The 18,208-nt window shown below is 36.4% G+C and overlaps 1 protein-coding gene across 1 annotated transcript in view; it reads left to right on the top strand.

Moving 5' to 3' along the window:
• The window catches only part of IL5RA (interleukin 5 receptor subunit alpha), a 194,986-nt gene that overhangs the window by 59,220 nt on the left and 117,558 nt on the right, over window positions 1–18,208 (top strand). The window contains exon 6 of the mRNA XM_044076405.1: window positions 15,076–15,211. Within this exon, the coding sequence (XP_043932340.1) occupies window positions 15,076–15,211 (136 nt within the window). The remainder of the gene's footprint in view (window positions 1–15,075; window positions 15,212–18,208) is intronic.

The following is an 18,208-nucleotide window of genomic DNA, read 5'->3' as shown; positions in this document are numbered from 1 at the left end:
ATTCTGGAGATTTGGTTTTCATATAGAGCTTTGCCTACTGAGTTGTTAGCTTTGTGTGCTTAGTAAGGCTTTATATGTGGATCACAGACTTCTTGTTGGTATATATTTTGTTATTTTTATTTTTTTTTTTTATTTCCAGTTTTATTACCGGGGAAGTCCACTGGGCCCATGGGACCCATTTTCAGTGGAGGCCCGGGGAGAAAAGCTCCAAATACAGTTTACAGTACAGATATAGTAATACAGAAATGTAAAGATACATTATCTAGAACAAATTGCAACAAAGGTACATACAGCGTTGCACAATAGTCAGACAAATATCATTGTAGATGATCTTAAGGGTTATACGGGTTCATTTATGAGAGCACTCACTGCATAGTATGTGGGGAAAACACTTTACATACACACATTTAAAGTAGAAATATAAAACATTTACAAGCACACATTTAAAGTATGAAACCATTTACAATATTTACACAGTTGTGATGAGGGTTAGGTAGCTTTAGGAATTGAAGAGAGCTTGGATACAGTCATAGAAAAACAAGCTATGGGAGATTTAGAGAGCTTAGGAACCTGGGAGAGAAGAAACAAAAACATTTTTTGGGCAAGTAGTTGGGAGAATTTAGGTAGGGTGAAGGCAGGTATATTTACATTTAGTGGACAGGTGTTTGAAAAGCTGGGTTTTGAAGTTTTCTGAGTTTGGTATAGTTCTTAGAGTGGAGGGGAGAGAATTCCATTTTTTACCTAGTGAGAAAGAGAGGAAGAGTTGGCCAGCAGGACGTTTGGGCTTATGGATAGCTATCAAGTTTCAGATCTGAGAGTTCTATTAGGAGTATAAGGGGGAAGGATATTAGCTAGAGCTGGACATTTAGAAGGGTGAAATATGAGTCTATGAGCAGTGGTGAGTTGGAGATAGTTTAGATAGTTTGGGAGTTCTAACCAATTCAGAGATTGCAGGTTGTGGCAATGATGAGTGGAATGTTTGGATTTGGTGGCAAATTTCGAGATTTTATTATAGCAGTTTTCTAGTTTGGAGGTGATAGAGGAGGACAGGCTGGTAAGGAGAGGCGTTCCGTATAGTAAGGAGGGCAGAAGATAGATAGTGGCCAGAGTGTGCCTAGTAGAGTGTGAGAGAAAGTGATTATTCCTGTATAGCATACCAAGTTTTTGGTGGGTTCTCTTAATATTTTGCAGAATGTGGATGTCGAACTTAAGGTATTCATCTATAGTAATGCCGAGTAGTTTGGCAGATGGAACCACTTCTATAGGTGAGTTGGTTTGACTCAGGACTCTGAAAGTATCTTTGCTATACGAATGAGTCTTTGTTGGGGGGAACAGTAAAATTTTGGCGCATCCAGTTTTCGGTGGTTGAAAAAGCAGTTTGAATTTTAGTGAGCAATTCAGAGAGGTTAGAGGCAGAGCAGACCAAGGTAGAATCATCTGCATATTGAATGATTTTGGCATCAGGAATTGCAGAGTGAAAGTTATTAATAAAGATGTTAAAAAGCATTGGCCCTAGGATAGATCCCTGAGGTATACCAGTAGGAGTAGCTAAGAAGGGGGAGGTGGAGTTTTTCCATTTGACTGACTGTGATCTGTCTGATAGGTAGCTGGAGAACCAGGATAAAGTGCTTGGTGAAAGATGAAGATTTGAGAGCTGAGAGAGGAGGTGTTTGTGGGAAACAGTATCGAAAGCTTTGGACAAATCTAGCAATACAGTAGAGACCAGGTGTCCAGAATCTCGGGCTTGATTTGAAAGTTTCTAGGAAAGACAGTAGGGCAGTTATGGTGCTGTGGTCTGGGCGGAAGCCATGTTGGGTAGGTGTAAGAAGATTGTTTTGGGTTAGAAAAAGCATAAGTTGGAGGTGAACGCACTTTTCAAGGATTTTAGAGATTGGTGGGAGTAGTGCAATAGGGCGGAAATTTGAAATATTGGTGTTTTTGCCTACTTTGTGGAGAGGAAGAATATAAGCTGAGCGCCAGAGTTTGGGGACATATGATTCCTTTAAAGATCTGTTAATAATGATGCTGATTGGGAGAGCTATACCGTCAGCAGCACATTTTAGGAAAGAGGAGGGAATATTTTCAGGAGCATTAGAGCAAGGTTTAAGTTTGCATAGAAGTTTTTTTATAAAGTTAGTAGAGACAGGTTTGAGGTTGAACATAAGGGAGTGATTATTAGGGGAATTAGATGGGGAAGAGTGAGAGACTGGAAGGTTGTTGTTAGGGAATGTCTTGATTAGGTCTGATATTGTTTCTATGAAAAATGAATTAAAATCTGAGCTGATTTCAAGGTCTGATTTACTAGGATCAGGACAGGGATTAATCTTGGAGCCAGGATTGAGAAGTGAATTAATATATGGTGTTAGGTTATTTTTTATACTGGGACATTTGATTGATTTATAGAAAAGATTGTGTGCCATAAGTAGCTGATTGTAGCTGAGCTGATGAGGTAATTCCAACATTTTGAGCTTTTGAAAGGCTATACAATGATGAGTCCTATAAGGAAGGTTGTGTTTGACTTTTGTGAATTTTATTGTGGCATTGCTATAGTTTAGTAGAGACATTGGAGTAAAGATGAGGTAGTATGGGTGAGACATAAACAGTGCCGGAAATAGGTAGACAGAAGCTGAATTTTTTTGTTGTTGTCCTCAGTGAGAAATTTATTTATGCAGGATAAGGCCCCACAATTCTGATATTCCTTTTACTTACTTCTTGTGTATGCAAGTTAAACTTTATGTTATCATTAGTGACCTAAATAGTTTAGTATGACTAACTTGTTGAATTTGAAAGTTGTTTAGTGAAGTAAAGTAATGGTTAGGTATGGCTTAGTGTCATTATGCAGTTTGGGAGAGAAGATGAATAGTCTGATCTTCTTCGGATTTAGCAAGAATTGGGAATTATTCAACCTGGACTCAATGGAGGAAAATATTTCTTGCGTTTTTTGTTTTTTGTTTTTTTGCAATGAGTTAAGATATTCTGGTGTATACATGAGCATCAAGTTAGCTGCATATTGAAGAAGCATGGCATGGTTAGATGCTGTCTGAAGGTCATTTAAGAATATGTTGAAAATGCAAAACTCCTAAGACTGAGCTGTGGGTTACCCCAACTGTAACCGAGTGAAAGGAGTAGAGTTTAGACAGTCACTTATCAGCTCATTTTCTGTTTAAAAGATAGGTACTTAATCATTGTAGGGCTGATTTTTTCCCCAATATCTTTATTAAGATTCAAACTTTTTCATCGCAGTTAAAGACTTTGTCAACAATATAGTGAGTATAAATACAAACAGGAAAAGTATTTAACACATTATAATAGATAACCTAAAAAATATATACAAAAAGGGCTAAATGGCTGTATAAGTTTTTCATATACCAAGTTGATAAAAAGTAGTAATATATTAAAAAGAAGTTAGTGTGTTATATATAAGAAATCTTTGAGTTTTCCCTTCTTTGTTAACTAGTTATGGCTATTTGTAAACAATTAATATTATTATTAAATATGATCAAGGAGTATGCTCCAGTATTGTATATAATAGGAGCAGTTATTCTGATTATTTGTTATTAACTCATGTGCTGTTATGTATTTAATTGCAGCTTGTTTGAAACCATCCCATGACATATTTGATCTGCCAAGCAAGTTCTGAGTCATGTGTAATTTAATCAGTGAAAAAAGAGTGATTAAAATATGTAGTTTTTGGTTTATTAAACCAAAGGGGGGATGTGTAAGATTGCAAATTCCCAGGATAAGGTGGATTTCTCATAACTCATTTTCTCTAGCTTGAATTGTAAAGAGCACCATAGTTTATAAAAACATTTACAGCTCCAGATGATATGTAGTAAGCCAGCACCTTGAAACTTACAATAGGAGCAATTTGGAGAGAATGTGGAATAATAGCTGTTGAGTATATCTGGAGTTAAATATGCACTGTTTACAGTCATTAATTGAATATACATAACATTTTTAAAGGGGAGTAGTTTTGAGGTTAGTTGAATAGACTGAATTTTTTGATTATTTGTGATTGCTGTCCTTAGATTGGTCTAGTATTTAAAATAAAGAATAACATTTTGATACTTGAGAAATATGATTCGTTTATATGTATTCAATATGATTTTTTCAAGGTAAGAACATCCTATAATGTTTTGCATATATTTATGTTATTATCCTTAACCTTAGGGTCCTCCAAGAGTGTTGAGATCATTTCTCTCATTTCTCTCAGTATAACAATATAGCTTTTAGGGAGGTCCAAAGCACTTCTCATGTCACTAATTGAAAAATTTCTGTGAGTTTGTATATATATATATATATATATATATATATATATATATATATATATATATATATACACACACACACACACACACACACACACACATATATATATATATATAGAGAGAGAGAGAGAGAGATAATATAGATTCACTGAAATGAAATAATAGTCTCAGTAAAATGTTCATTCTAATAATAGCAACTTTTGATAAGAATACCATGCTCAATAGTTGTGCATAATTTCATTAAATTATTTTGGTGAAACAAAATAGAGTCATGATGAAAAGATATACCTAGATATTTTGATAAATTATTTAATTTAATTTCAGTCTCCAGAAAGTAGTTAATTAAGTTATAGTTTATACTTAAAAGGAAAATAGAGGGTTTAGTCAGGTTTAATTGATAGTTAGAAAATTTTGAAAATATGTCAATATAATGTACTATTTTTGGGAAGTCAGTGTTGGGTAAATTGAAGTATATGTTTAAATCATCAGCAAGGCAATTAATGTAATCTGTGTGTTATATATTTCAGGTATGTAATGGGAAGTTTTTTGTGTTATGAGAAGGAAGACAGGTTCTACATATTAATTAAATAGATACAGAGATAGTCGGCAACCTTATCTTGTGCCATTAATGATCTTTATTAGAGAGGAATGTTTTATTTATATGCAAAGTTGTACGGGCATCAGTATAAAGAACTCTGATTATGTTAATTAAGATTTGTGGTAAGCCATAATATGGCAAAATTGGAAAAAGGAAATCTAAGTTAAGTCTATCAAAGGCTTTAAAAGCATTGAGTATGAGTGTAGAAAACAAATAATCATAATGTTTCGAAAGTATGATCAGTGTATCCATTGTTAGCATATTATCACAAGTTTGTCTGCTTCGTACAAAACCAGATTTAACAGGTGAAATTATCATAGGATCATAGGAGGTTACTAGGCTAATGACCCTAGGACCCTATCAAGCTTAGCCAATTTTACCCTTATTTCCACAATTAGCACCTATCACCTCTGTCCAAGTGGGACAAAGGTGGAACCCCTGGGGTGAATTTACGGTTACCCATCCAATCATCCAGATTACATTTGAAGAGGGCCGATAAGGTGCTCTGCTTCACATAAAGTGGGAGTCTGTTCCAAATGTGTGGTAACCTCTGGGAGACAAGTCTGTCCCTCCAGCAGGTTCTATTAATGCCACATGCCAGGTTAAGGCTTTTAGAGCAAGTAACCTGTGTACCATCTGACTTATGGATATGTAGCATTTCCAATAAAGAAGGGTCAAAGATTGCCTTAAATGCAAGGCAGAGATGACCTCTGAGTAGTCTGTATGAAACAGAATAAAGTGACAGTGATTTCAGATGACACTCATAGGACAGATGCTGAAGACCTTGATTTTTCCTTCTGAGGAACCTTTGTGGTCTCTCCAATTGCCGCAGGTGCTTGGAAAGGTACATTCCAAAAAGGGCATTGTACTCAGTTATTGGCCTGATGAGGGAAAAGTACAGGGAGATTATATCTCCTTTTTATCTGGAGGCAATGCCCTTGCTTATGAGATGAGCAATATAGAATGCCCTTCTTACCACTCTGGAGACATGGTGATCGAAGGCAAGGTTGCTGTCAACCAGTGTGCCCAGGTCTCTCACCACTGAGTGCATACCTAAGGTGATGCTATTGATGTGGTGGTTGGCAGGAACATTGCTCTTACTGAAAGGGATGATAACACATTTTTTGCATTGAATTTAAGGCCATGACTTCGGCACCAAATCAATTGCTTGTGTAAGACCCTTTTATAGGATGTTGACATCATATGGAGATTCTATGACTGCTCTCAGTTTGCAGTCATCAGCAAACTTTGTCAGCCACAGACCTTTAGTTTTAGCTTGTACTTTTGAGAAATAGATTCCAAACAGTAGAGGTCCCAGGACTAATCCGTGAAGAACACCACTGGTTACAGGTCTGCTGTTAGAGGTGGAATCCCCTGTTTTGACTATATGGGTTCTATCAGTGAGCCAGTTAGTGACCCGTCTAATGATATAAGGGTTTATACCTAGCTGGGTGAGTTTGCCAATGAGGCCTGAGTGAGGGATAGTGTCAAAAGCCTTGGCTAAGTCTAGCTAAGCTATAAGCACAGACTTCCCCTTGTCAAGGGCCTTGGTGATTGTCTCGAAGAAGTCCACCAGGTTTAACAGGCATGACCTCCCACAGACAAATCCATATTGAGTAGGGTCAAGTGTTCAGAGATTTCCTATATCTTTGTTGATAAGGTCCATGATGATATGCTCCATGGCCTTGCAGATAAGGCTAGTCAGGCTAATAGGTCTATAGTTCCTGGGGTCAGTGGAAGCACCACCTTTATGCAAGGGGATAATGGTGGCCTTTTCCTATTTAGCTGGGACAAAGTCAGTGCTTAGACTATGATTGAATATAGTACCCAATAGTGTTGGTAATTCTTGTTTGAGCCCATGTAGGACACAGCCTGGGATGTTATCAGGTGCCATAGAAGTGTTGTTTTTGACCATAGGGCATTCACAACCTGCTCTTTAGGGATACAAGATAGAGGACAGGTGGTAGGGATGTCATAGGCTATGTATGGTGGGGACAGGGGAGTGACGTTTTCACAGAACCTGTCAGCTAACAGGTTAGCAATTTCAACAGGCTCAGTATATGTTGTATCATTAACTACCGGTTTTGCACAAATCTGTGAATTTCCTTTTAGGTTATGGAATGCCTTATGGCTGTCCTTAGTTGAGGAAGCTAATTTGGATTCACAGTTACCTTTGGAGGACTTCACAAGAAGTATTATTTGCTTGTTTAAGCTGAGGAGGGAGTGTTTCCTGTTTAGGGATTGCTCCCTCTTACTCTTAGCAATTTCTTCCTCTTATTGTAAAGCCTGCTAATGGCAGCTGTCCAACAGGCAGGTTTGCTCTTCCTTGAGAAGCTTGTTTTGGTACTATCAGGTATGGCCATGTCAATGCAGTTGTGCAGGTGTTTGTATAAAGCATTTGTGTATAACTCAGCAGAGTTGCCAGTTCCATCTGAGGGTGGAGGCATAGTGAAGCTATTTATGCCATCCTGTAAGAGGTTATAATCTGCTTTGGAGAAGTTTTTTAGTTTAGTTTAGGGGTCATGTGTGAGAGTTACTTTGAATGAGACTGATTTGTGGTCAGATCTCACCAGGGAAGAACTCACAGTTGGGGTTCTACAGTGGTCAACCATATTGGTAAGCACTAGATCCAGGATGTTGACAATCAACTGGTCCAGGGTATTGGAGTTAATGAAGTTGAGGAACCTTTGGGCAAGTGAGTTTGTGCATGAATAATTTACCCAGTCAGTGAATGGGTTGTTAAAGTTGCCCAAAATCATGGTGTTGGGATGTATCTTGATAGACTCAAGTAGATCCAAAAATACAGCGTGGGTGTCCTGATTGATGGAGGGGGGTCCTGTAGCTGGCAATGACTTCAATAGGTGTCCTACCAATGGCTAATTGCACTTAAAGTATCTCCGGGGAATCATGCTGTCTAACCAATCTGGAGGTGTATTTATCTTTAATGAATATTGCTACACTGCCTCCTTCAGTTTTCATGCCTTTATTAATTATATTTGGTAATTAAGGTTTATTCTGTTAGCCAGCAATGAAGCAAATATTTTAATATCGACATTAATTAGAGAAATTGGTCTGTACTTCAATGGGTTTGTAATGTCAGAATTCACTTTAGGAATAAAGATTGTTTTACAGTTAAGATACAGATATGAGATACTATTGTCTTTTATATAATTGAACAAGTGTAATTTTGAGACTTTTTAATTGAAAGACTTATAGACTTCTGCAGTTAAATCATCAGGTCCTGGGGATTTACCCATTTTGAGATTATTAATTATATGAAGAATTTCTTTTTGAGTAAATGGTGCTATAAGGAGATCTTTTTTACTTTGGTTAAGTTTTGGGATTTCTAATTGGCTTAAAAATTGGTCTCTTTCCTGTAACATGAATAGCAAGTTTTGTTTGTCATATGTCTGAAAGTATAATTGTTCAGATTTCTATAATTTCATCATTTGTATAGTAGATATGTTATTTCAGTTTTCAAAGGAGAGACTTTATTGAGATTTATCAGTCTTGCTAGAAGTTTTAAAGGAGCTTGTGTTCTTTGAGAGTGTCTAGCCAGCATTTTCATTTCATTAAATGATTGCTGTTTTGTGTGTAGTAGGTAGAGTTCTTTCTGAAGATCATTTAAATATTTTGCAGAATCTGAACTGTAGTTTAAATAAAGTTCCTCTTCAGTTTATACATTTTTCTTTCAATGTGGGGCTGATTTTGAGAGATTTATCAGAACATCTAAAATTTTATGAGGGTTAGACAACATCAGGGACATTCTGCAAATGTACACAGTTGAGAAATATGGTTGAATGAGTTGACAAGAGGACTTTAGCACTGCAATGTGCTTTTAGCATGAACAGTAAAAATATGCAATTCAGAGACATGTAAATTAGCTGATAATGAGGTTTTCCTCTTTGTGGCTAAAGCTGTTTCTGAACTGCATTTTTGCTATTGAGTAATTTGACATATCAAAAGTATGTACACTATGCAACCTCAGCCCTATTTTGCTGAATCCTAGGGTATATAAGCAGAAAAAAATATCATTTGAACTGAAATGATGCAAAAAGAAACAAAAGAATGTCAAGTGATGGCATGAACTAAAAAAGTGTCACAGTGAAATAACAATAGATACAAATGAAAGTATTAACACTCAGTCACAGAAGACAAAAAAAAAAAGAAAAAACAGATTCCTGGTGATACAGCCACAGTACTTAAAGAGACAATGATAATCCTGCAATTTTCAAAATATCTGCCACATCCTTTTGTTTATTCAACATAGTATGGCAGAAAGTTGAAAGCCATAGGTTCAGAAGACCAATATTTACAGCATCACTTCAGGACTAACTCCAAACTGTTATTTTTCTTCATCTGGCTGGCTGTTATACAGTTAAGACATTTAAAACATTTTTTTCTAAATCATTGTATTGATTTTTTTAACAAAATATAGAACAACTGCTAGCGCTCTGCATATCTTCTCAACTATTAGTGCCATATGATTTATTAACCCACAAAACCACCTCATTGTCTAATTAATGGGGATATTTTACTAAGACATTTTCTACTACCACTTCACAGGAAATCAATACATAATCATTCCAACTAGTAGCTGGATTATACCTCTTTCTACTACATCTTTTTCTTTGCTACTAATACCCACTTTGAAACCCCCTCATGTTTATATCTCAGTACAGTATGACCTACACAATGTCCACCTTTTTGTCCTAGTGCTAGGCTCCTACAACACTTGATTATGGCAGTTTCTAATGAATTACAGTACTAACCTACACCCCCTGCACCATCCCCCCACTATATTTTCCAAGAGTTACATCCGCATCAGCCATTTTGTATATCGTATACTTGACCTGTTACCTTCAGTTTTCTAAGTACCTACCAGTACTGTTCAAATATACCATCCTCTATTCATCTGTCATCCTCTAAAATCCATTTGCAGTACATCATGGTGAAGGGGCCTATAGACTCTTTCTTACCTGGATTGCTATAGATTTTTCCAGTTCTATCTTTTGTGTTCTAGCTAATCTTTTGTGTTCTAGCTATCTGTCTTTAGTACAGCACTCTAGTCTTTCCTCACATTATAATTCACTGTTTCCTTTAGATTCCTCCTTAATCTCTCATTTACTGCCTGATATTTAAGGCAGCCACCCCCCCTTCAAACCCAAACTCTTGCATGACACTAAAAAACAATCAATCGATCCCGTTTCTCCACAATCACTTACTGTTCTATAAATGTTAACCTCTTTTTCTACAAGGCCTCTACTACTTTACAATAAGTCCTTTTAGCATCATCCTCTAAAAACCTACCAGGCCTTCTACCCCTTTTCCTTTATTTTGACCAACTTTCTCAACCATTTCTGCACCTTTTTATTAGTTGCTCTTTCTTAATAGATTTAAATTTGCCAATAAAGTCAAGTACTTATAGTACTTTGTATCTGTAAAGAACTTGCCATATATGCAATATTTATTTTTCAATAGTTATCAGGACTTACAGGAATCTATTGATGCATATATGACTATGTTAAGGCATAGAGTTGAAATACTACAGTTTGACAATGTACCTGATTCATTGCTGAGAGACAAAGCTGTATGTCTCAAAAATGTGAGAAACTAAGAAGCAAACTTTTTTTTCAGAATCTGATTTAACACCAGTAAAAGCTGTGGATATTTGCAGAGCATCAGAGCTGTCCAGTGTTCAAATGAAAGAGCTTGCTGAGGACTTACATGTGCATAAAATTAAAAGGAAGTTAAACATCTGTTAATAATAGGCAGATCAGTACTGTAAAGGCAAAAACATAATGTGACAACATTTCAAACAGTATGGTAGTCAAAAAAAAAATCTTAAATTATGTATGACACTGGTGATGCAGATGAGATTGAAAAACACTTAGAACAGTGTGTGCCATTTTGTTAAACATATTGTATTGTTTCTGTGTGACAGAAAGCCTTGCCCAGGTCCTAATACAAAATGTAGGGAGCGTGGAAATTCCAATTATTTTCTGAGCTATTCAACTCAAAGAAACAATTCAAAGAGACATAATTTGCAAGTGACTGATGAAAATAATAGTAATGACTGTACATATCTCTAATGTGGCTAATCTCCTAAACAAAAAACATCAGTCCTGTGTATGGTAATCATTTCTAAGTCAAAAACGTGTACAGTTATCACATTTACATTAGCTACTGGGACTGAACCTAACTGCATTACTGACAGTGCTTTCAGAGAACAAGAGTTGAGAAGTTCACTCTCATATAGTTTACTGAATGGCAGGGTCAGCTTAAGCTGTGTTATATACGTAAAAATAAAGAACATAATTTGTTAAGATTTTAGTTGAATAAATAAACATGTTGGGAAGGTCTGTTTGTGAAAAACTGTGCCTGATTAGGAGCATTTAATGTACAGATGTATGAACAGTATACCAGAGGGCACAGTGCGTACTGCAGCAGCACTATTTCACAAGTATATGCAGCATAACCTGTAATGACTCAGAAAAAAATGCAATGGGAAGTGACATGGGACCACAATGCACTGACAAAAAACTGAATTGAAATACTGCAGTCAATATTCTAAGCAGTACCTCAAATTATTTATTGGACTTGTCTACAAAATGTCTGAATTTCTTCCCACTCACTGAAAGTGAATTAGAGATACAACTATTGAGGATATGATATTAATTGAATGGCTAGATGAAAAAAAAAAGTTATGGCCAGATGAAAAAAAAAGTTACCTTAGCAGTTCAAGTTTGCTGCATTCATTGTGATGAAATTTATGAATTGGAGGGACATGTTGTTCATATCCAGAGGAATGAATATGTCAAGTCATCAGGTGGATCTGAGTATGTGGCCTCCCACCCATTAATGGGCATGACCATCCCTGCCTGCCAGCACCTCAGATTTCTGAGCTAGTCACCAAACCTAGGTCACCTGTGCCATAGTCACTGCTTTCATAATTTCAAAATCAGATTCACTGACAAAACTAGTCTACACTTGATTTAGACATGTGCCCAGCATGCAGTATTCTACAAAAAACAAGATAATGTACTAATAGACCACACTTCACCCTCTAGTTAAATGCCACCTCAGAGGGGTTGCATCTTATTACTCTCTAGTGGTACATGATGCAGATTAGATTTACAAAAGGCATCTGAGGTACTCACTGGAAATAGCTTAGCAGCACTGACTAATCTACTTAAGGGTGCAATATACACTGTGCTATAATCTGAAGAGAAAAAAAAATAAGCTATGCTGAGGGTGTACTCTGTACTGTAACCTTCCAGATCATTAACATTTGGATGGAGGGTGTGTGCCATTCATTCAGAACAACAAGTTAAGCCGGGCATCAGGTTTAATCATGCTACATGGGGAGAGGGTGGTATTGCAGATTCCAAGGCATTGGTAATGTTGATAAATTTCGCTTGTAGTATCTGACTTGGGGAATTCCACTACTTATTCTACTAGTTGCATCACCCCTCTCTTTTTTATTAGGTCCTTACTTTCACATACTAATAATGTGAGCCACGGAGACCTACAAAATGCAGGAGCCCCTACCTGCATTGACTGGTAATACAGCACAGGGTATCTTGTATCATTAACTTTCAGCCTAAAGCATAGCAATAACTGTTCACAAATGGCTAGTCAAACCTCTAGAGAGAATTGTCACACTCTGCTTGAGAAATGTCACAAGTAGCACAGTACAGTGGTCTCCCCTGAGACAGCTAAACCAAAACAAACTTCTCAACCTTTTAGAGCAGGAAATCTGGACAATGCCAAAAATAGAGACATTTTTTTAAATATTGCTTTTATAAACTTAAAAAATTAATAGAATAACAAGTTTTGCATTAGCATGAATTTTCTGAAAGGTATGAAGTCTGAAACTCAAATGTCTGTCATAATTTTCTAACTTCAGTCTTTAATGATTTTCCACTACTTTGCCAGAAAACCCCAATTTTATGAAAAACAAACCAAAAAAATGAGATAAAAATCTGGGCACTCTGCAAAAATCTGTTGAGATATATGACAAAAGCATATACACATCAACCTTTACAGATGGGGGCAATAACTGCCTAGTGAGACTGGGATCCTAGGAGCAAGAATGGTCCCAATTTTGCATTAACTCAATATACCCATACATCCAAAAGTTTGTTGGTTTCCTAGTAACATGTTTTCACAAACTGTATTTTCTTCTGTATCAAAATGTACCTTTACATTAGTGTAGGATGAAATTATTTTGCTACATATTTAAATGTATTTCCTTACTTACATATACCTCATTCATGCAATAATGTTCTCAAGAATGTCATATTTGGTGTAAAATGTCATGTTGTTTCCTAAGGGGCGGGGGTGCTAAAAACTGGTGTGGTTCATAAAACCTTGCGTACTATACAAGTCATCTTGCACAGCCCTGTATGAACACAAGAAAACAAATAATTTATTGGTGTGGCCTATGCAAACTGTGGAAGAGCAATGCTTTTGAAGTAGTGTGGTATGGCAATTCATAAATGTCTATACTATGCAACTTACATTCAGATCACTGTGTGTGTATGTGGCTATTAACTCCATATACCCAGTCATGTCAAAGGGCCAGTAACAGTATACTGTGGTACGGTGATAACTGAGTTGAGCAGGCTATTAACCAATCAGCTCAGTACTACATGGCTGCACTAAGGAGAGATAATCCCCAATTGTTCCAACAGCTCAGATTGACAATTCATACAAGTTCCCTGAAGCACATTATTGAATACAATGCCTTGTTTATTAAGCATGTCCATGAATCCATTTTTGCTGAGCAGCACAATTCTGTTAAAGTAAGCAGAAAGCTTTGCTTTGTGCAGCTGAACTTCTATACATCCCAGCCAGTGTTGATCAGGACCTCACATCCTGGGCTGCAGGAAGCTAATAAAGAAGATGCATTGCTTGGAGCTTAAAATTGCACAGAGTACAGATGCTGTATATAACATACAGATACTGATGTGGTAAGCTAGGGGGAAGTGGCTCCTTACCTTGCCTGTGTTCTGTTCTATCGGTGAGAAAGAAATTGATGAAAAAGTAACAAAACACATGAAGGACAGATTACCTTGTAATAGAACTGACCTTCATTTTACAATACACTATTGTACAATTGTTGTTACTTTTTGTATATAGTAGGATGCTTTACTATAATTTTTCTTTCTTTTTGCTATACTTCTGTGTTTTTGCATGTTGCATGATTGCACAGTATGATCTCTAGGGGAGTTTAAGTAAAGTTTAGAGGTAGGTGGATGTGTGCACTTTCATTATGCATGTTGGTTGGTTTACACGACTGTAGATGCCTCACATTTTAAATATTTTTTGGTGTGAGTTCTAAACTACACAACTTTTGTTTGCCTTCAGTAAGGAGCCCCTTTTGTTAGAATTTTACTGCTGTGTGCACCCGCCTTCAGAAATAAATATCACACTGTTTCCATCTCACCATTCATATAAAAATACATTGCCTTGTCCTGGTTAGTAGCTGAAAATGGTATATTTGTATTTCCCTCTTACTCTTGTTATTAAATTAAAAAAAATACATGCATGCATACATATACATATTAAATACAATAAATCAAATACAACTTACCGCATGGACTATAATATTTCAGGCCTGTCTTATTGTTGTGGTGTGAGACTGTTCAGCTAAACACCTCTGAAAAAAATACTTTAGCCCAGCTGTGCACTCAAAGTAATTCTACATGCTTTTAATAAACAGTATAAGGCACACAGAGGCATATACCATATATACAGATATCAGAACAGCTATGCCTCTCAGTTGCTTTAGATTATGATGACGAATGTCTTCCATCGGACCAGCATTTACCACACTGATTGGTCTGTCATTCATACACATATCCAGCAGGAGGTGAAAAGGATGTCCTATAAGGCAAAAAATCTGTAACATGATTTGGTGGAAATGAACAGTAAAGTAAACTCAAGCAGACAATTGGTTTCAGAGTGTTACTAAACTAATATATCACACATTCTGTACTTTAAGATCAGCATCTATTAGGTGAATTTATGTATTTATTCAGCATTGTGGTATCAAGTCTGGGTATTGTGGTTTTACAATGAATTAATGACATGTTTATGTTTAGCTTCAGTTACTCACTGACTTCATTATCTATCACCACTAAACAGTCTTTTCCTATTTTCTCTCTGTGTTGAAAAGTATGCTAATCTATTTTCTTTTTGAAGATATATACAACTGAAGACAACATCTTCAGGATGAAGACTGATAAGCAACATTATGCTGTACAGCTGAGAGCCAATGGGCACACTAGATGTAGAGATGTGGGACTCTGGAGTGAGTGGAGTGAAACAATTTATATTGGTAAGTGATATTATAAGCCTGATACTAATTTTTATTACATCAAAATACTGATTTATAGTTTTGGAATTCCAATTTGCCATCTGGCAAATAGACTTTTTCTTCATTAAAATAAAAAGTATGCCACTACTGTATACTGCAAATAAACTTGAGACCAAGATCACAGCTTTAAGTCATATTATTACCACAGATCACATACTGGCCATGTCACCATGCACAGTCACTTTTGTATATGGACTGCATGCTCACTTTTATGCAACTTAGATGCATTGCTCAATGTATCCTATTACCTTCACCTTTTAAGGTTAAACACATTTAATAATTTACTAAAGTAAAATGGTGTTTCAGTGTTCAGCCATTAATACCCCACTATTGTTTGTGTCTTTTGGCTTTTCCCGGTTAGGGGTCGCCACAGCGGAACTCTGGTCTGCTAATGATTGGCAGTAAATTTTTACATGCTGGCTTGCCGGGCCTAACACACAACCTTCAATGCATGTCACCACACAGAAGACGCTCTAACTGAGAATCGAACGTGCAATGTCTAACTGTGAGGCAACAACGCTACCGCAGCACCACCACCACAGTAATCATCAATACCCCACTATAAACTGGCTTATTCTGTACTAGTAAGTAGCCAGTCTTATCTTTCTAGTGGCATGAAAACTCTTGCCATTAGCCCACAGTGTAGCATATAAGATGATGTGGCAATTTTCTAATTCTTTGTAATTTTTGCTTAGTTCAGGCACTAGTTCATAAACTACCAACATATCAAACTCACTATGAATGAGAATCTATTGTGTAGAGTCAAAGAACAAGTCAGGATTAGAAGCTGACTCAGTCTCCATATTTTGTATAACAGAAGAATCATATTATTATTCTGTGCTATTGGAATTCATTTTGTCAGAGGCAATTTTTGCAGGAGGGCTTCATCCCCCCAGCACCTCTGAAATGGGAAGCCATGCCCAGCATGCCTGCTACATATGCATACAAACTTTTGGCATGAATGTTCTTCAGAACAGTGGGAATATTATAAAATTTCACAGTCTTGGAATTTCTATATGGCTCTCCTTTGTACAAATATTTCTCATGTCTTAGGATTACATTTAAAGTCTTTGAACATTCAACAGACACCCAACATTTTGTCTTCATTTATTATTCTAATATTTGTCAATTTATTTGTATGTGTTTTGTATATATAAGCATTTTTTCTATCTAAATAATTTGTGGCTACTTTCAGTGGTGATATATTGGAATTACCCCATTTCACTTAACAAAGAAATGAAAGTTTCCGCAGGTAAACTATGCTTGGTTACAGTGTCAATATATTAATGGAAAACATGAGCAACTAAAAGATGTTTCTGACTCATAGTAACTGGAGTCATGATTTCAGACACATAAAATACTTTCTGAATAAGAAGTTAGTTACTACATATACATAAATATATATATATATATATATATATATATATATATATAGAGTGTGATGAAATCCATGTGTAATCTTTTCAGATAGCTATCTGGAAATTCCTGAAGTGCAGTATGCTTACCTAGACATCTTTGTTCTCTCTTCTTTAATGAAACATTTTTAAATATGCAGCCACTTTTGCTTGTCATAAATCTTAATACTTGCAATAGTTTCTAGTCAGTACTAGATGCACAAACCTTTGACCCAGTCTTAAGAGGAAGCTACTAGAAATGCTCCTCAGTCAAAGTAGTCACATAATCTGTTATTCCTTCTACAATGTTATTTGACAGTTCAGTTAACAGAACTGTAGAGAGTCAGATAGTATTACCTTGTCTGTTAGAAACTATAGTCTGTTTGATGCCATAAGCTGACAATATTATGGCCCATATCTGTATTTCTGATGCGCCCATTGTTGGTAAACTACTATCAGCAATGATATTAATAACAGTTTGTGTTTATAGGTTTATAGGATTATAGGTTGACACTAGGTAATTGGCAGAGATTACCATTTATAGTGTAACCACTGCAATTCCTATCATTTACTTCTCCTATCTATTAGTGACCATGGGTAAAGTTACACATTTTCATTAACTTGTCAATGGTATGTTTGAAGAGTTACTGAGCTGCTTTTTTTGCATGGAAAGCATTTTCAATTGGATGGGGATTTGTTGTGAGAAATATCAATCACAGCAATGGATTCTGTTTATGTTTCAATGTAGGTTCAGTGCTTAGAGTGAGTACTGCCACTGTATAGCAGCTGCCGCTCGTTTGTCTCTAACACATATAACAAGAAGTTCTGGGGTTTCGTTCAGATACTGCAATACATACAAACACATCAGGATGGATAACAGCATCTTTAAATATGAACAAACTAGTTAGCAAACAGAGCTTACATGCATACATCTCAATAGCTAACTACAAAACAGCAGTCAGGCTCGCGTGTGCTCAGTATTTATACACTTGTGCAAGCCCTTGGATAGCGTCTTAAAAGTACATACACATATATTGACCTACATCCTCCCTCTTAAAAAGATTTCCCTTTATGCAAAACAAAGTTAGAGACAGACACACATTATTATATACATTGGAAACAAAACACAGTGTTCATGTCCACGTTGCTTCATATTTGCTACAAGATTTAGAGATTCAACCATATCTTGCAGTATAACAGTTGGGACTAAATTTAGCAACAGGGACAGTCTGTGGTGCACAACTCATATCAGGAACTTCTGGATTTGCCACAGGTGCAGGAATGTCCTCTGGAACTTCCTCTGGAAGTGGAACACCAAACAACTCACTCTGAGATAGAGTCTTTCTCACAGGCTATGTGCTGTGGTATGGGCTCAGACACCGGTCTCAAATGCTTCTGATTCCACCTAAAGATTGCTGCCTCTGATGCTACAATGTATGATCTCAGCTCTGGACCAATATTCTTTACATCACCAATCCAGTCATAACCTTGGGACATTTGCATTCTTACCACTTCTCCTCTCATAATGGATTGAGCGGTTTGCTGGTCTTATTGTAGTAGGACT

Source organism: Protopterus annectens, chromosome 7.part0 (genome assembly GCF_019279795.1).
Source record: "Protopterus annectens isolate FY-2018-M chromosome 7.part0, PAN1.0, whole genome shotgun sequence".
NCBI lineage: Eukaryota > Metazoa > Chordata > Ceratodontiformes > Protopteridae > Protopterus > Protopterus annectens.
This window is presented reverse-complemented; position numbering and strand designations above follow the sequence as displayed.